The sequence below is a fragment of the Chaetura pelagica genome, unplaced genomic scaffold (assembly GCF_000747805.2).
Source record: "Chaetura pelagica isolate M959 unplaced genomic scaffold, ChaPel_1.0 scaffold88, whole genome shotgun sequence".
Taxonomy (NCBI): Eukaryota; Metazoa; Chordata; class Aves; order Apodiformes; family Apodidae; genus Chaetura; species Chaetura pelagica.
Window position 1 is genome coordinate 261,632 of NW_009954313.1, and position 20,639 is coordinate 282,270.

The following is a 20,639-nucleotide window of genomic DNA, read 5'->3' on the forward strand; positions in this document are numbered from 1 at the left end:
TTGGACTCTATCTTCAGAGGTCCGTTCCAACCCCTATGATATAACGAATAGTGTTGTTTCTCAAATGAATCCTTTACTTTATGTCACATCTAAACAGTATTTCAGATTTTTTGAAGTGTCAAGCAATGATGGCAAGGGTTTTGTAAAGGAATGTATCTTACTGAGATACATTAGCATCTTAATCAAATACAACTTGAATACAATGCCTTTAATTCCCCTTCCCTACTTATTGGTAAAGGGAATAAAAAAATTTCCCACCTTTGTGTAAAATTTCTATGTGATTGGGCCAGCATTTCTCATTTTTATTCTTGATAAACGTTATTAGTCTGTGAAACTCACTGATGCAAGATATCATATGAAGATACGACCCTGGCAGACTTCAAAAAAGGTACTTCTGTGGATAATGTTAACTCTAATTTTATATTAGTAGGAATTAAATGTTATGCAAAAGCTTTGGAAAGGAAACACGTTTTTTTATAGCAGAAACTAGGCCCTCATAGGCAAAAGAAAAATATTTAAAATATTTCTTACTGGATATCCTTTAGAAGCGATCAGTAAACAATCACTATTAGAAGCAACACAATGGAGTAAGCACCATATTCTGATTCAATGGAGAATATTCTATTATCAAAACTCATATTCAGTTCTACAGCAAAGCTAAGTACATCAGTCCTCCTTGGCTGTCACAAGCATTTTGGTTTCTCTATATACCAGGCTTTTTTATTACTGTTAAAAAGATAGAAAAAACCTAAACAACTTCTCAGCCACTCCTAATTCTGTCATTTACATGGATCCTCTTGATAATAAATGGTCTGTTTTTTCAGCATCATTAATTGCATTACTTATGCAAATACCAAAGGACTCCTAATGAGTATACTAGAGACTGAAGCAGGCACTAAGCCAAAGCAAATAATTTATCATTATTTCATTTCTTACCAAACTTAAAGATTTCACAATAAGAAAACAAAGAACTGCCAGACATGAAAATCTTTTACCTATCAGCTTTATTGATAACTAAATCCTGCAGTAAGCTCTATTTTTAAGTATGATGTTTGGTAAAGATATTTTAAAAAAAATAATCAAAAAGTAGTAACTAGTTCTATGTGAACTTTAAACTACGTCAATTTACTTTCTATAATAGATTTAATTGTACCTCCATGGAAATTATTTTTCTTCTTGGTACTTTGAAGTACGAAATACGCACACTGAAAATATTTTACTTATCTTTTCTTCACAAAATAAAATGGAAGTAGTACTAATAAGTGGCTTCCAACAATCTTTATGGGCAACACCAATTAGCTGTGAAAATCTCAGAAATGCCAATTGGTAAAACATATATATTTTTATTCAGACAAAATTTAGAAAATTCAAAATAAACAAAAAACCTATTCAGGCATCAATCATCTAAAATAAGTTCACAGTTATCTTGTATGTGAAAGCCCAGTAAGATCCAAGAGGATAAGCCATATTTTTTGAATTTAGAAAAGTGCAGACGTTGTTTGATCTTGAGCTGAAGAATTCCTCAATAGAACAATGAATGAAATATTAATCCACTACATTACACATACCTGTTTGAGAAGGGCCAAAATATACAGCGGAAACAGCTTGAGGGAATTTGGTGCTATGAGCATGGACTGCTGGAGATTTGAGGCAGTTGACATGTATGCTGCCAAGGAGTCTACCACGGCATTGACTAAGGCATCTCTTGCATCCGCAAGACTAGATGAAACTGAGCGATCCACAGCTGTTGGGTTAGAAGGATACAAGGAATGAATAGATTTGGCCTCATTTATTCCCTTGAATTTTGAAAGTAACAGTTGTGCTTTTAGATGATACTTTAAGATCTAAAAAACCCCAAAAAGTTCAACCTGTGGTCCTAACTTTTTTTAGGAGCAAGAGTAAATAAGACAAATACCCACACAGAAACTTGCTTTCATGATGCTTAAAAAAAGGTAGCTGATGTCCACTCCCTAGTTCCTACTCTTAAAAAAAATTTGTTAAAACCTGTGGTATGTACTTGTGACTAAATACAAATCCTGTTTTAAACCTTAAACAAGTAACTTAGCTATTGCTGAAAATCTCTGCAGTCCTACCTCCAAGATAAAATTTGCAGCAACTATTTTTTATTTCCTCCCCCCCTGTTATTTCAGCGATGTAACTATGACTAGTGTCAATGAAGTTTCATGTTCTTCCACTGAGGAAGGGCTGCAAATCCTTTGGTTGCAGGAAGCCATCTGCTGGACTGAATACACATTTAAGACGAGATACAGAAGTACTATTTATTTCTTCTAACATATTTGACTATTAATATACAACATAGCATGTACTAAGATGCTGCATAGAGCCATATGTGCTCAATGGCACAGATCAGTCTATAAAACAGCTACATACGACCGCCAAGTACAAGGTAAGTGAAAATTCTAAATCCAGCAACAGGATAGAAGCACAGACAACTAATGCATATTGCAGATACACTGTTGTCAGAAGTTCCCTTCCAGTCTCCAGCAACTCACTAAACTGAATCACTTAATTGTAGAATGCTGAAATTTGAGACAACAACTGTGATGATGATACAAAAATGACGGTTTTCATTTAAGTGTGTCATGATTCTATCTCCTTTAATAAACTCGAGAGAACAATGTAAGAACACTCCTTTTAAAAGATGAAAGTCAACTAAGTATTCAGACTAAGGAATATTTCAGTTAATAGATTTGGTATAAATTTGATTTTGTAATCTTTTGTATTCTCAGGCTTTTGTGTGTTCCACTCAATCTTTTCCTACAATACTGAGGTTTCATTCAGTACTTAATTTAAAGGGGTGCTAAAATTAAGAACACACAAAGATGTATTGGAATCTTCCTGGTCTGTACTCACCCATGTTTGCTAAGAGGCATACAATGGCTTGTACATCTGCTCCTGCATATACATCAGTCAGTGAACTTACTACAGGCAAGCAAAGTGTGTGCACTCGAATTCGACGTTCACCTAAATAAAAATAAGCAGAAATAATTATGCAATATCTCCTGGTAGAAGTATACAAATTCAGTCATTACACCATATCTCCTCGCATTTAAGATGCACTCATACTGCAAAAAAACACCGGTCAGACAATGGCTGTAACAGGATCTCCTGCTCCTCTCTCTCAACCGGTTAAAAATCTGCAACGCTCTAAAGCTTTAAATTATGGATCGGCACAAACTAGCTTCTAACACAGTGAGTGTCTTGGACTTTCATCCCAAAATTTTGTGGCATCCTCCACAACAGAAAGCACTTGCTAGTCTTTATGCCCACCCAAGGTATTAGCAACTCACTCCAACCCCTGGCAGGTCTGTCATTTTGGAAAAAGTGCATGTCAAATGTGCATGTTTGTTATTTGCTTATAATAATGGTGCATGTGCCTTTTAAGTAAAGAAATCTTGCTCAATCAGCTCTATATAAGATGGATATAAATTACATTTTCCCATCAAAATTGAGTTTATAGAGATTTACATTATGTGATTAACTGCCACACAGGCTCACTAGGTTTGTCAAGATCCTCTTAGAGAACAACAAAAGGCTGTGAAACTAACTATACAAACATTGTGTTACAGAAACAAACAAAGGCTCAGCGGCCAATTAATTTGAATTTATTTACCTTTGCTGGAAGTATACAAAAGAGCTGTTTGAAAACAAACCAAAGATGTGTCAGTCAGACTTTCCTCAATGGACATTTGTACTGCAAATCCAGCATCAGGATTGACATTGGCAAGGGACAATAAATCAGTAGATCGTACAAAAAAGTTCCCATGAAAAGTGTGTATTGAAAGACCTTAGAAGCAGATTAAACAAATCAGAGTGAGGTTAAAACAGCATGAAAAACGCCTATCAATAATTAAAAGCCACAGTCCTCTAGCTACATGTAAAAAACCAGTAAAAATACTTATTCTATCACACAGAATCAATTATGTGAACCATTAGACATTTCAGCATCATCCTGTAGAGTTCCATGTTCAATTCTGAACACTCCAAACTGAATGATGCCCTTCCATTACAATGTCAGTTTATGTGAAGTGAGACGGTGCCATCTTCAGTAAACGCTCCCCTCCTCCAAAAAAGGCAATAGCTAACATAACTTGCATAAAGGAAACTATCTTCAGTGAAGGGGAAAAAAACTGAAATCTAGTGTTGCTAAAGACTGAGCACATCCAAAATTTAAACTAATGTGCTTACACCAAGTTTTCCATACGAATCAGTACTTAAAACATACCTTTTGTACATCTTATGCGCATAACCGCTTCAAATCCAATCTTTCTTGTAAGGTATCTTTTAAGGTCTTTTTGCAGCTTTTCAGCTTGAGCAGGATTATGGGTACGATGGAAAGATGGATAGTAATAGATGCATCCAGCAGAATACTTGGATATGCAAGCTGTGAATGAGAAGAAGATATGGTCAGGAGGTAAAAATGTAACACGAAGTCAGGATGCACAACTTGTGTCCAACTTCCTGCAAGACACATCTACGTTCACCTTTTTTTTTTATTTGACTCACATCAGCAAGACAACAAGAACTTGCCAAGACTCAGGCCACTGAAGACAGTGATGAGTCATCCCAACACACAATTATCCAGTTACACATTTTCCTCAATAAGCAACCTACTACCTTAGGCAGTTAAGACAGGAGTGCGTGCAGAAATACTTAAGAGTTAGGGGCAAAGTTAAGTGTATGCTTAGAGACAAATCTTGGTTTAATACTAAAATAAGAGACCTCCATTCCACCCCTATGATTAAACTTTAATTCCTTGCCATTTGTTTCCTGTCCTCGAGCAGGAAAGCACCCTCTTGTTTAAAACTCTAAAATCCCAGAATAATACCCGATAGCACCAATCCACCTGTTCTTTACTGCTACAAACTTGAAAGTCAACTCTTTTACAGCATTAGCTGCATTTACAAATGTGCAAGAAGATCTACATGATTTAAGCATTCCTGAAGAAGCTTGTGCTTATGAAGAAAGACAACAGTGTGGAAAGAGTGAATGCATACATTAGGTACTCCTTACCAAGTGAAGCTAGATCAGAATACTGTGAACTTAACAGAAATAAATCCACAGCAGTCTGCTGGCCTGAGCAGTCCAGTGCCAACTTCTTATAAAAATCTGTTGCTGGACCAAGATGTTGGACCACCTTTGGTGAATAAATTACACAGGAATGAGTTAAGACAATGATTGTGCTTTCTTAAGACTTCATGGAACAAAAGACATAGTATTCAGTAGCAAAGTGTCACAAGGAAGTTTCCTTTAAGCAATAACTGATTGACATTTCCACCTGCATAAATTATTTTTCTTATGCTCCATATTCTTTCAGCTTGCTTTTACAAGCAGTTATAATCCTACTTTCAAGGGAGTCTACATTTTCATAAAATAAATATTCATGTAACTATATAACACTTACTGGATGCTGTAAACCACAAGGCCATAAAAATAATAAGAAATAACGTTTTAGGTCTACAATTTAATATATCCATACTTTGGCTCAAAACCAAGGCTGATAGTAACTGAGTGATAGATTTGCAGCTGCTTCTGCTTGCCAAGAAAAGCTATGGACCAAAAGACAGCTTATGAAGTAATACCACACATACATGTATAAACTAGTTATTTTAAATGCACAAAAGCAGACACTGAATAATTAAGATGTAGTGAATTGCTATAAATAACCCACAGGAGATGACCTGCAGAACTACACAAGTCAGAAAGACAAGGCCAGTCCCTAATCTCATGAGATGAATATTAGAAATTTTTGTACCTTTGTGCTTGACCTTTGATTGGGATCTTCTCTGGAATGCAAAAGCCCTGCTCCCAGAGAGGGTAACTGAGTTTGAAACACAGATATCCGACCACCTGTTGGAGACATCAGTTTAAATGCAGCTTGAAGAGCAGGGCCCAATGCACTGTGTGTTTCTCTTGTATTGGTGAACATATCTGGTAACGTGTTCAACAGATCTTTTATCAGCTGCAGAACAGATTGAAAGGTGTTTGTGAGATTTTGCAAGCTTGAGATTTTCTGCTACTTCTAAAACACTGTATACAACCAATACCAAATATTTCAGCTTATTTCAACACATTGAGGAAAACCAATAATGTTTAAAACTATGATGCATCAAACAAACAACACGTAATACTTCTATAATTAAAAAGTAGCATAGAAATAACACATTATGAAGAAAGGCTTGAATTCAAAGTGTAAAAGGAACCTTCAGTTTGAATATTTAATTCTAAATTTAATGCTATATTTTGAACAATCATACCTCTTTGCTTTCATGAAGATTTACAAGTAAACTATCTGGTGTAGGTAAGAAAATATCTGTAGGGAGAAGAGAAAAATGCATTTTATTAAATAAAAATATAGCATTATAAGAGAACACAACATTTCACTGTCCACTGCTAAATTTAACATGAAATACAGTCTTCTTTTCTGCTACTGTATTAGAGAGAATAATACAGTTGATACAAAGCTTGTTTTACAAAAACAAAATTAGTATATTGGTATATTCCCTATACATTCAATAAAACAGACTTAATAGCAGAATACTTGAGATTCTCATCTTTCTTATGGGAATAGCAGCTTTTCAAAAATTTAGTTTCAATTTTTTTTTTACTTACCATCAATATCTGAGACAATCAGCATCTGAGGCTGAGATAAACCTTCTTGCAAGTTGTAAAACTGAACAGTGCTGTCAAATGTTATGAACCCTATTCTTGTCCTTGAGTCTCCAGGCAGCCTGAAGCATTAAAAAAATAGACTATTAAGCCCTAAATTTCTCTCTCAAGACACACACATACACACAACTCCTGCTAGCTGAGTAGCAACTCAGCTCATGTACACAGGGGTACGCAGAACAGAAGAAAGGAGATCTGAAACACGAATCCAAGTAATAAGTCTTCAATATTGTTGGAGAAGCTGTGATAATGATAGCTTACAAGAGTGCTACAGATAAGCACTCACTAATATATTGATGTTTTCTTCCATGAAAGAACTTAGGAAGTTCATTTAAACATTATACTGACACATGAAAGAATCTCTCAATTCTTAACTAGAAAATAGTATATTCTGCTCTTTTGTAATTAAAAAAACCCCTTTACTAATGTAGTTAAAGAGTACTTACAGCTCTAAACCAAACCCCAATGTTTCTACAATGCAACATACTTATTTCTTATGTGGACCATTGTCCTGTGTACAGCATTAAAATTGCAAAAAGAAAAACTAAACGTGATTTCTCAAATAAAACATAAAACATGATCAGGTGCTGCAAACCATGATGGTGAACAAAAGCATCAGATGCAAACATCTTTTTTACCTTCTGGATATATAAATTAATTGGAAGCAGGGCTTTTCCTATAGACTTTGAATTACATTTTATGAGTTTTCCTAAAACAATTTAGCATGTTTCCAAGACTCTGTTGACAAAATACCTTTGAAGATCTGAACAAGGAAAGACCATACCAATTAATGTAAGTGAAGAATTTTACTGTACACTTCAGTGTCTTTATCAGAAATGAAAATTGTTTTGTAAGAGAGACTTGTAGAAAACAATTCAGAGTGAGGCCTCTACATATTAGTTTTTAAAAGCCATTAACATAGTGGAGTTTACTAACCCCCCTCAAAAAGCACCCTCAACAATCCTATACAAGCCATTCCAATGCAAAAATTAAACCAGATAGAAAGCGATACAGGGAACTGTCATCTAAAACAAGCCAAACTGACAACACAATTCCCCTAGGCAGTCCCACACTAGTGGTAACAATATTCCAGTACACATCATCTCAGCCATTTCAGCACAAGAAGCAGTCAATTCAATCTCTGTAATTTACTTAATTATTTTGATCTTGGCAGGGGGTGAAAGCACAGTTTATAGATGTTTGTACAATCAACATGTTGTTAGAAGCCACAGTTGAATATTTGCAGATACGTACATTATTTGCAGATCCACCTTTTATCATATACAGGGAAGATCTCTCTCCTCATGCAAACTGCTTCCACAGCTTTTTATTGGGAGGGTTTTTTTTTTTTTTTTTCCTTGGCTGGTGCCTTGTTTTTTTGGTTGCTTTTTTCATTTTGCTTTTTAGACATGTAAGTTGTGTTTCAGAATCTAAGGCAATAAAACTCTCCTTCAGGTACAGGATGTTTAAATTCCATATGCAAGTTTTATGCAAAACTGCTGGTTAGTATTGTTCATAATAACATGTTAGCTCATTTGAAAAGGTCATTTATATTCTTACTTGTCTAGGTTTTCCAGCAATGACTGGCAGACTATTGTCAAATATCCAGCCTCCACTGCATTATGAGACACATCTAAAACAAATAAATATTCCTTGGCTGGTGCCTTGTTTTTTTGGTTGCTTTTTTCATTTTGCTTTTTAGACATGTAAGTTGTGTTTCAGAATCTAAGGCAATAAAACTCTCCTTCAGGTACAGGATGTTTAAATTCCATATGCAAGTTTTATGCAAAACTGCTGGTTAGTATTGTTCATAATAACATGTTAGCTCATTTGAAAAGGTCATTTATATTCTTACTTGTCTAGGTTTTCCAGCAATGACTGGCAGACTATTGTCAAATATCCAGCCTCCACTGCATTATGAGACACATCTAAAACAAATAAATATACCGCAGGCTGAGGAGGACGAAGCTACAAAGTAAAAAAAATAATAAGTTCAAAATCATATTTACATAAATGTTAAAAATGATTAGTCATTAGAAAGAGAAGCGGGAAAAGGGACTACTTAGAAAAATGCAGGGCATACATTATGCAATAAAATAAAACCGATTTACTGAGAGTCCTGTGGATAGACTTAACCACAGTTCCCAGTGGTTAGTAATTCCTGTTTCTAATAAACATACGATATCATGCTTCAGAACAGAAACTGGGTATTTTAGTCTCTCCTTCCACCAGTCAACTCAAACATGACTTTTTCATGCCAGATATGGAATTCACCCTTCAAAACACGATTGTTCTTTCAGTATGTGAACAGTGCAATCTATTAAACGGGGTTAAAATAGTCTACCTACATTCTTTTCCCAACCATACAAAAATGTGTATTTATTGTCAGAAGTCTTGACCACAGTGTTCCAATTCAAAGACAAGTGAACAACTGTTGTTAATAACGTCATTATGAATAAAGCTTTTTCTCAGGCCTTATTTCTTGGATACAAGATTACTGCCACAGCAAAGCTTGACTCCTAGTTAGAGGTTACCATTACTAACTAAAAATTTGAAACCACCTTAATTCTCTCATTATTCCATTACTGGTCTTTCAAAACTTCTTAAAAATGAGGGAGAAACCTAGAAACCACATTGCATCAGACACAAACCAGGCTAATGCCACATTAAGCAACACTGGATGGCTCCACACACTGCAATTGCCTTTAACTGACAAACTTCTAATATTTACATTTCCCAAAACTCAAAATAAACATGAATTTCAAGTGTTCTTTGGTGTTAAAAGGACCTGCACAGGAAAATTAATGCACACCACTGAAGCAATGTGCAACATTAATTTCAAGCATATTTATATTAACATGCAATTGCTGTTAAGTTACTATAAGAACATTTTTACCATATAGTCTGAGGAAGCAATGAATTCCACTGTAGAATTTTGGACCTCTGGCCGCTTGTGAGGCTCTCCGTAAGATCGAGTCAGAGGATTATACATAAATTCTTCAGGAACTATTAAAAAACAAAAATCCACAAATAAGTTTATATTATTTGTCAGCAAATAAAAGCCATTATGGCAGCTACAAACGAACTAATCCAGACATATTTCAGTTACCATAGAATAATAGAATCATAGAACTATTCAGGTTGGAAAAGACCCTTGGGATCACCAAATCCAACCATCATCACTACTCTACAAAGTTCTCTCCTAAACCACATCCACCAACACCACATCCAAACAACCCTTAAACACATGCAGGGATGGTGACTCAACCACCCCCTTGGGCAGCCTATTCCAGTGTCTAAACACTCTTCCTGTGAAAATTTTTTTCCTAATGTCCAGTCTAACCCTGCCCTGTTGCAGTTTGAAGCCATTCCCTCTTGTTCTGTCACTAATGACCTGTGAAAAGAGACCAGCACCAACCTCTCTACAATGACCTTTCAGGTAGCTGTAGAGAGTGATGAGGTCTCCCCTCAGCCTCCTCTTTCTCAAACTAAACATTCTCAGCTCCTTCAAGCATTTTTAATAAGATTTATTCTCTAGGCTCTTCACCAGCTTTATTGCCCTCCTCTGTACTTGCTCCAGCACCTCAGTATCTCTCTTGAATTGAGGTGCCCCAAACTGGACACAATACTCCAGGTGTGGCCTCCCTGGTGCTGAGTACAGGGGGACAACCACCTCTCTGCTTCTGCTGGTCACACTATTTCTAAGACAAGCCAGCATGCCATTGGGTTTTTTGGCCACCTGGGCACGCTGCTGGCTCATATTCAGCTTGTCAATTAGAACCCCTAGGTCCTTTTCTGCCTGACAGCTTCCCAGCCACACTTCCCCAAGCCTGGAGTGTTGCCTGGGGTTGTTGTGGAACAAGTGCAGGACCCAGCACTTGGCCTTGTTGAAGCCCCGACCATTAACATTAGCCCAATCTAATCTATCCAAGTCTCTCTTGGATAGAGAGCCTCCTTAACCTCATGCAGATCAATACTCCCGCCTAGCTTGGTGCCATCTGCAAACTTACTGATGATACACTCTATGTCCTTATCAAAATCATCAATGAAGATGTTAAACAGAAACAGTCCCAGCACTGAGCCCTGAGGAACACCACTTGTGACTGGCTGCCAGCTGGACTATGGAAAGCGGCTTCGTGATCACATCTGCCAACTCTTTCAGCACCCTTGGATGTAACCCATCCAGTCCCATAGACTTGTGTGCATCTAAGTAGTGTAGCAGGTCTCTGACCACATCCTCTTTAATCATGATGACCTCATTCTGCATCCCCTCCCTGCCTCCTAGCTCATGTGGCTGTGTCTCCATGGAACAGCTAGCTCCACTGCTGTGGAACTATCATTAACAACAGAAAAAAATTCACATTAAAGATACATTAAAAAAAGGAACACTTCAAATACACCAAACAATATTGAAATTAAATAACTGGAAACAAAAGGTTTATTAAAAACAGCAATAAAACCCCAACTTTAAAACACTAGCAAATGTAAAGGATTTCACAACAACAAGCTTCAATTTGTATTGTTTCTCACAGCCCCTGGCCTGGACTGCAGACAGTGTTAGCTGTCAGCACGTTTCCAATTGCACACCGCAACAGCAACCAATGGAGTAAGCTGATTACATTACACAAGTAATTGGAACAATATTCTTCCATTTTCTTCATCTCCCAGAAAATTGCAAAACACATTTTGCTTTAGAAAATGCACAGCACATCTGAGTTATGACTCAGAAATTTAAAAAAATATCTTAAGAACACTGCCATTATTTTAATTGAAAGTATCCCATGGACTGATATGATGCAAATACTTGAAAGAGATTCTATAAATGCAAGCAACTCCTGCTACAAAAACTCACCATCATTAACTCTATAGCACAGGTTGCATTTCCACCTCCTTTGATCAATGAAAGAAACAAAAGGGTTGATATACGTCCTGCAGGATCTGCATCTCACTATTGTGCTTGATGTTATTACTGGTAATTGCTAAAAAGAAACAATGGAAAGCTGTAACCAAGACACGCAATACACTTCATGGAAAACATTAACTGTGCAGTAGAGTGCATAAAAGCTTCATAAGACTGGACATTCTATCATTTTTTCTTTTCTTTTTAGACGCCTATTAAAAATACCCCCTTTAAAAACAGGAGAAATAGCATTTAATTGTCTTTAACCAGTCTCTCAAATGAAAGATCGAATAATTTTTTTCATGAAATTACTTTAAATTACACAGTTAAAGTAACACAGCTACAATGGTAAGAGGAATTATGAAAGACAGGACAATGTTTGGGTGACTAAATATGACAGGCACCAAATCTTACACAAAGAATATAGAAAAATACCAGAGTTAATAATCTTTCTACATAAATACAGATAACAAGGAAAAAAAAAATTGAAGGACTTATCCAAAGCTTTTCCCTTATGAATTTAAATGAAGCAATAACTTGGAGGCTTTTATCCTCTCCTCTCTAGGTTTAAAACTTATTTTGCTACTTCTGTCAAATTTAAGACTTACAGTTCATTAAATTTTATTGCTTGAACGAAAATAACAAATGCCTATATTAAATAAAAGTACTAAAATAAAACAGTCAGCTACTTTACCGTTAGGTCTCTGAAGGGATGTAGCAACAAACCCAATGGAAGCTTAGCTTTGTTTAACAAAGCCTGTGTCTGTGGAATATTTGTCAATGTGCAGCGAAATGAGCTGAAAAGAAATAAATACACAATGTTGAAAGGGAAATCTAGAAGATGTTAAAAACACTGTGTTAACGTATGATTTTAAGAAATTTTGAAATTTAAGATAATCCTATGTATCACAAAGCTGATTTAATAAACAAAATTAATTAATCAAAGAGATTAATAAAGCCTACTAAAGAAAAAAAATACTCTCGTGCTCCCCAATTTACTAGTTCAGCCATGCAAGTATACCACAATGAATATGCAATAAAGAAATAAAACTGCTCTAGGTACAGCACTCAATTTATTTTTTATTAATTATAAAGATTTTCTGGGTAAGGAAACTAAAGAAAGAAAACGGTATTTACTAGTTCTCAGAAAGTAGAATTTATACAAGAAAACAGTAATAAAGGATCTCAAATACTGAGAGAGTCAAAGTCATTTGTGTATGTAAAGTGGAGGATGGACTTCTGGCTAAATAAAGAGCACTAAAAACACCAAAGTATGAATAGTGCTATCCTAAGTGTTCCACACCTAAGACCAATTTCAAGACCCCCTGTTTTCTGATTTCTGTTTTCTGGTGAGACCATGATTGTCAATAGGGCAGTAAGCTGAGTAAATCTGGGGCAATGAGTAACATTTATTCTGGAATTAGAATGAAGATCTATGGGGAAGAGTGATTTCCATTGTACTCAGGTGTACTTGACTTGGGATAATAGATAGTATGTAGATAGTAGATATCATATTTGATTAGAGGTGAAAGGATACATCGTGATTGCAGGATTAGCTCAGTAAAATAAGCCCACAGTTTATTCAAGGTATTTAGGCACAATCACTGTAATTTTCTGGGAATAAATCCTATGCAGTGTTAGAAAAATATTCTATGAAATGTACTGCATAACATTAAGGTGTTGATTACTTTTCTTGAATGATTAAAACAAGGCAAAGATTAAAAATGTATAATATTTTAATAAGCAAGCTACACTCACACTGCATATGTTAACATTTGTGTAAGGATGCAGGGGATAAACTTATCTTCAAGTGTAAGGGGTTATATTAGCTAATCACAAAGTCAAGAGTTAGTTTAGACATTTTTTGACACTTAAATTATTAACCTCTGAAAAATGTAAGATGCTGATCTAGATACAGTATACTTACTCTGGACTGCAATTTAATTTCCTAAGATCAGAATTCAAGTTAGGCACAGGTGCTGGAACTGAAGATACAGGCAAAATATTTCTATCTTGTGTAAGGTTTACTGGTCTCAAGCTTTCTGGATGCTGAGAATGTTGTAGACTTAACCCTCCTAAGGAAGAGGACAGCTGGTTCACACTTGGATATTGCTGAAAAAAGTAAGAGCATTGCAAACAGTAAACACACAATGACATTTAAATAACAACGTCAAATCTTCTCGTAATCCCAGTTCTTCCAGATATGTATTAGAAGAAACAGCTACAGCAGAGGTTAGTAAAAAAACCCAAATAATTGTATGGTAGAAATTTAAAAATGCTAAGGTAAATGTGACATACCTTCCAAATATGTATAACTGGACAAAAATAAAATTCATTCTAGAAATTAACACTGGAAGTCACACATAATCCTTCAATCCAGGCATATGAAACTAGTTACTATAAAGGCTGCTACAATGTAAATTTTCCAAGTTACAGAAACTGTTTTTATATACATACATACATACATACATGTACACACACATTTTTTTTTTTAATTACAACTAAGCAAAAACCCCGTAGAGTAGAAAAGGTTAGGTTGGAAGGCATCTCTGTGGTCTAGTCATCCAAGGCCCTGCCCAAGCAAGGCTAACTTCAAAGTTAAATTATGTTGCTCCATAGCCTTTTCCATCTGACTTTGAAAATAACTAAGGATTGAGGATTTTACAGCACAATCATTTGGAAGACACTTTTTCCATGGAATTACTTAATAAAGTAACTTTTAAATTAAAAGTACAAACCTGTGGATAGTGCTGAAAACCAGGATGGTGTCCTGGATTACTGGGCTGAACAGGGGTAGGTGGTGCTGCATTTTGATAGCCAGGTTGCAGTGTTGGATATCCATAACCAAAGGGCTTAGAAGCTTTTGATGTTTGGGGGACTGATGGAGGAGGAACTGGGCTACTGGTCATAGAGTGTGTCTCTGCAAAGACATAAGAAATCCCAGAAATATTGAACATGCTTACTATTTCTATTTCTTTCTTAGTTTAATTGTAAACTCCTAAATGCTTAACAAACAACATTTCCTCCATGTATAAGCTTTCATGTTATCCATCAAGTTGCGTACCTTCACTGACTAAATAAATTAGCATGGAAGATAACCACAGTTATGCTGATAAAGGAGATATACATGGGAAGACAACTATAGACTTGTACAGCTAGTAACAAAAACCTATTTAACAAGAAAAAAACAAACTTAAAAAAACAGTATTTAACATGAACAAAAAACTGAAATAAAACCCCTTTAGAATCACACTTTATTCCAAGTTTTACGATTGATATAAATCACAGAAGAGACCATCCATGCTTTAATTTCCCCTCTAGTACATATAAATACTTCTAAACCACAAAGCTAAGGCAACAGGACTGTTCTCTAAACGTAGACAATTTTTCTTGAAGTGAAGCAAATCCCTCCTGTACAATCCTGCAGCAAGCCTACACTGACCTGCCTCTTTCCTACCTGCTCTCAATGTGACAGTTCTACAGATTTCAAGACTGAGGTAGTCTGCTTGTAGGTCCATTGAGAACAACTTCAGTGGTGTGTCAACTATTCAGTGGCGTGTCACCTTGAGTACTGCATGCAATTTTGGGCACCACGATATAAAAAGGACATCAACTACTGGAAAGTGTCCAAAGGAGAACCATGAAGGGTCTGGATGGGACAATTTATGAGGAGCGGCTGAAGGCACTTGGATTATTCAGCTTGGAGCAGAGGGGGCAGAGGGGTGAGAGATGGGACAGGTACGGATCTCTTCACTCCTGTGACCAATGACAGGACTCGGGAAATGGCAGGAAGCTGAATCAGGGGAGGTTTAGATTGAATATCAGGAAAAGGATACTCAGCCACTCAGGGGGTGGCTTAGCACTGGAACAAGCTCCCCAGGGAAGAGGTCACAGCACCAAGCCTGCCTGAGTTCAAGAAGCATTTGGATGATGCTCCCAGGCACATGTGAATCTTGGGGTGCCCTACACAGGGACAGGAGTTGGACTCCATGATCCTGACGGGTCCCTTCTGACTCAGCATATTCTATGATTCTACAATTCTACTATCAGTTACTAATGTCAACACAGTAAGTCACAGAGTATGGCCTAGACAAAGATGCCTGCTTTCACACAGAGCATACTTTCAGCAATATCCTCAATATCACAATGAAACCTATGACTTACGATACAGGTAAGTTCTATTAAACAGGTACTCCAACTTTAGTGTTAAAACTGTGAAAAGTGATTAAAAAAGCAAGGTGTGTTCTCTCTGATGAACTCCCCCAGCTCTTTTATAGGCATTTCCTTTTACCTATGTGTTAATTAACAAGAAATTACAACAGAAGTAGAAAAAAAAATCATAGCCAGTAAATATTTAAGTCTTTAAATAAACAATTAAGAATTAACATGTGATAAACAGCTTACCTGGATAGCCACCTCCTTCCAGAGCATCATAATTGTTCAGAACAGGAGAGGCACTACTTGTAGTTGAGGAACTATCAATTGCTGCGGAGGAAAATAATTTAGAGTTAGATGCTTCAGAAATGGCAAATTTTTGAGAACTAGGAGACTGAGAATTTTTTCTAAAACTGTTGTTAAGAAACATCCTGGGGAAAAAAAAAACCAAACTATTTCAGCCCTAAGACCTGAAAGCTACTCCTATTGCAAAGAGGAGGGGGAGGAAGAGATGAACAATCAACATAGTAACAAACAAACAAGCACACACCCAACAAATAGCAAGAAAGAAAGCAATGGGAAAAGGACAAAAACAATGAAAAAAGTTTCCTGAAATAAAAAACATTTTTCTATTAAACTAGAAGTTCTTTCTAGACTACACCAAATGAAGCAATTTATAACATTTTAAAAGCAGCCTCTATCAGAAATGGCAAATTTTTGAGAACTAGAGACTGAGAATTTTTTCTAAAAACTGTGTTAAGAAACATCCTGGGGAAAAAAAAAACCAAACTATTTCAGCCCTAAGACCTGAAAGCTACTCCTATTGCAAAGAGGAGGGGGAGGAAGAGATGAACAATCAACATAGTAACAAACAAACAAGCACACACCCAACAAATAGCAAGAAAGAAAGCAATGGGAAAAGGACAAAAACAATGAAAAAAGTTTCCTGAAATAAAAAACATTTTTCTATTAAACTAGAAGTTCTTTCTAGACTACACCAAATGAAGCAATTTATAACATTTTAAAAGCAGCCTCTATCATGACTGCCTCCACAACTGCAAACAACCAAAGGTTCCTATTGTCTTTGGAGCCCTTATGCACTATCCCCTACCTTTAAGCAAAACTGAGAAGTATTTCATTCTTTACTCCTTTCTGTGTTGCTGTAATTCAGAACTTGTTTTGTTTTTAATCTAAAGCGTCTGTTTTCCACTGAACACCTACAAGAGGTCTCAGCTTCAATCAGAATGATTGAATAACTAACTACTTTTGGTAAAGACAAAAGTAACTATGTAAAAGTAAGTTAACTAGCCAAAAGTAAAAAAAACACAGGGGCACATCCATAGTTGTTATTACGAAAGAGATTCCTAATACTTAACTTTTAATTCACTCTATGCAGATATCTTGAATATCTTACTGCAAAGCATTACAAACAAAAATATATTTTAAAAAATGTCTTCCAGTGGCATTTCATACACATTTTCAAAGAAAAAGGGCCAAGGAGATGAAATTTATCTGCTCCTTAAAACACCCCAAGCCATGAAGTACAACAGAGGAGAGAAAGTTTAAGAGATCAAAACAATTATCTATAAAACTTTAGTGGCAGAAGATGCTCAAAAGAGATTCAATGATGCTGTTCTACTCAGAAGGATCAACTGTGACCACAGGTCCCAGTATAAAGCTGAATGTATTTCAAGAGAGAATTTTAGAGATTTGGTCCTCCCTCAACTGAGATTTACAAATACAGAGACTCTCGCATGTGGAAATGTAACATCACTGAAATTTGGGACACATTAATACCACAACAACACTGTAACTGTATAAATTATTTTTTAGCATTTTGACATTAAAGCATTCAGCTAAGAAACAGAAAAACTACTCAAAAAAAGTAACACTAACAATAGATTTTATTTTAAATAATAACACTGGGAAACTCACATAACGTTGTTTTACACCATAAATTTCCCTTTGTTTTTCTGAGGCTTACGAAAGAACATTGACTACAAGATATCTTTTCCTACCGAATCTGACCTTTCTATCCTATAAACTGAAGGGAACAGGCTTAATTTTGTTCCTTGAGCAGAAACACAGCTTTTCAAGGTTTGCTAAGTCCCACTACAGAAAACACAAAACACACTTTTATTAGGTCAACACGATCACAATGTAAGAATTTTCAGTAAGATTTTTCTTGTCTGACCAGAAGTTAGTCCTGCATTTCAAAATAATATTAAGACAATACACACATGTTGGTGTAAGACATGAGTTAAACCTTTCTGACTTAACCACTAGGTCAGTCGTACAGTTTCCCACAGTAAATTGCACTCATAAATTATATCCACCTATAATAGAACTCCCTATAAAAAGAGTTTGCTCTTTTCACTAGGAAGATACTTATGATACAATGAGTTGCAAAGAACTATTATATACTTCCCAAGCTCGGCTGGAAAAGGCAAGATAAACCAACTTGACAAATATATAAAAGAATATTTTAAAGGCATGTTGTAAGTAAAAATAATGCAGCTTAGTTGTACTACTACCAAAAATATTCTATGCATAATTTCTGACATGCAGAAACATTTTAGCCAGGAAGTATAATCTCAGATACTTTGAAACATAAAAAAGGTTTGCCAAATTTAATATAAGAAACATAGAATCCTATTACTGAGTATTCCATTTACTTAATGAAGACCTTTCACTTAAGGTCTTTGCTTCTAAGAAACTTTCAATTTTTTAAACATATTCTCAAGAACAGCATCCCAATGCCTACAAGAATTATGACGTGCCCTTTTCTACTCCCCCCAAAGGAAAACAAATACTTGACTCAAAAACAATGAGTTGTACAGTTTTCTGCAGACCAAAAGTAGCTTCAAACTCTAAGCTGGTCCCATGTCATGGAAGTCTTACATATTTTCAATCAATAAAAACCACAAGAACTTCCACAAAATTAAATAATAGTTTTCCTATGCTTAAATTAAGCTAAAACAGCTGTCAAAGCTTAGCTTAGCTTAATCAGCACCAGACCAAAGAACATTTTAGGAAGACACAAAAAAGTTTTATAAAGAAAAAAATATTACCAAACACCACTTAAATAAAATCTCTAAGCTTTTACAGTTAGGTAATTATTTTACCAGTAAAACTTCTGCTTTCAGAGTTTTCAATAACTCTTTAGTAACATACTTAAAAGACCTAATTGGTAAGAATGACAAAAAAATTAAGCAGCTACATAAACATAAGCAATCTGGTGTCCAACACCTATTTTTTATCAAATCCCTGGCACAGCCTGAGCTAGAAACCTGTCTACAGGATCTGTTTAGGATTTGAATCAGCTCCTGGTGACAGGAAATAAACCAGGATGCTTATTAATCAGACAGCCTATATATTGAACCCAGGTGCATAAGATAAATTAAAGTACTAGGATAGCTCAAAGGCTCGAGCTTTAGAGAAGTCCAAAACCTGAGAAAAAGATGGTAAGGCATATGCAAACTTTGCCTCTGATAGGGTTAGGGAACAAAGTAAAGAGATAAAGGTTGTAGTCGATAAAATTCTGATACATCCTTTGACAGAAACCTTGGAATGGGATTAGATGAAGATAATTATCTGCAGATAATCAGTAGGCAGCCTAGCAATAAAAAAAACCCAAAATGCTCTCCCTCTTCTAGCATACTCTTTAGAAAGCAGAGTTCAAACAGTAGCTGCATCACAACAGCCTACGCAAATTTTATATCCCAAAGTACAATTGTTTTCTAGCTAATGAAGTCTAATTACAGTCACAGCAGTAGCAAAAATTCTGGTATCTAAAATTAGGAAGTATCCTTAGATTTAAAAACAAGAGTTACACAATGGTTACTATGCATAATTTAATGCTAACACTCAAGGCTTTTGAAAGATCCAAGGTGTTATCACACAAAGGCTAAGGAAGTAAAGAAACTGAACCCAATAACCAGAAGTAACAAGAATTACACAGGATACATAAAATATCCTAGTAGTTGTGCTCCATTAGGAGTTAATAATATCCCTTATATGGATACTATTGCACCCTCCAAATCCTGCCCCTCTCTTGCTAGAACAATTACAAGTGTCTTCAGCTGAAAATTCCTTCCTCCTTGGAAAAAGAACAGCAGCTGCTTTCTCCTAAAGTTCTACAAATAATTCAATGTAACAGTTGAAACAGTATTATTCAAATTGGTGACCTGAACCCATCACTCTGTTCTTAGTTATGACCTGAAAGTCATTATTGTTTTGCATCATTCTTCACGCTATCATTAACAGCGCACTAAACTACTTTTCACAGAATCAGAATGGTTTGGGTTGGAAGAGACATTAAAGGTCACCTAGTTCCAATTCCCCTGCATGAGCAGGGACACCTCCCACTAGATCAGGTCGCTCAGGGCCCCATCCAAGCTTGTACTGAAGACCTCCAGGGAGGGGGCATCCACAACCTCCCTGGTCAACCTGTTCCAGCATCTCACCACCCTCACAGGAAAGAGCTTTTTCCTAATGTTCAATCTGAATCTCCCCCTCTTTAAGCTTTAGACTATTGTCCCTTGTCCTCTCACTATACATCTGTATAAAAAGCCCTACCCCAGCTTTCTTGTAGGCCCCCTTCAGATATTGTATAGTTGCTATAAGGTTACCACAGAGCCTCCTCTTCTCTATGCTGAACAACCCCAATTTCCTTAGCCTATCTTCATAGGGGAGGTGTCCAGCCCTCTGATCATCTTTGTGGCTGAATACTTTTACAGTATTCTAGTTTTATGATTTAATTATTTTAATAAAACTCAGAATTATATGGCACTGATTTTTTTCTGCCTAGTTACAATATGAATTACAAGTTTAAAGTAAAAGTTACAAAATTCTGCTATGCAAATTAATAGTCAAAGCCAACACACACACAAAT

At 35.9% G+C, this 20,639-nt stretch overlaps 1 protein-coding gene across 1 annotated transcript in view; it reads right to left on the reverse strand.

Moving 5' to 3' along the window:
• SEC24B (SEC24 family member B) overlaps window positions 1–20,639 on the reverse strand; it is a 41,044-nt gene that overhangs the window by 5,273 nt on the left and 15,132 nt on the right. The window contains 15 exon segments of the mRNA XM_010004087.1: window positions 1,569–1,744; window positions 2,875–2,985; window positions 3,635–3,808; window positions 4,247–4,405; window positions 5,035–5,158; window positions 5,777–5,983; window positions 6,279–6,334; window positions 6,634–6,752; window positions 8,546–8,658; window positions 9,587–9,696; window positions 11,543–11,669; window positions 12,285–12,387; window positions 13,518–13,702; window positions 14,329–14,510; window positions 15,995–16,075. Of these exon segments, the coding sequence (XP_010002389.1) occupies window positions 1,569–1,744; window positions 2,875–2,985; window positions 3,635–3,808; window positions 4,247–4,405; window positions 5,035–5,158; window positions 5,777–5,983; window positions 6,279–6,334; window positions 6,634–6,752; window positions 8,546–8,658; window positions 9,587–9,696; window positions 11,543–11,669; window positions 12,285–12,387; window positions 13,518–13,702; window positions 14,329–14,510; window positions 15,995–16,075 (2,027 nt within the window).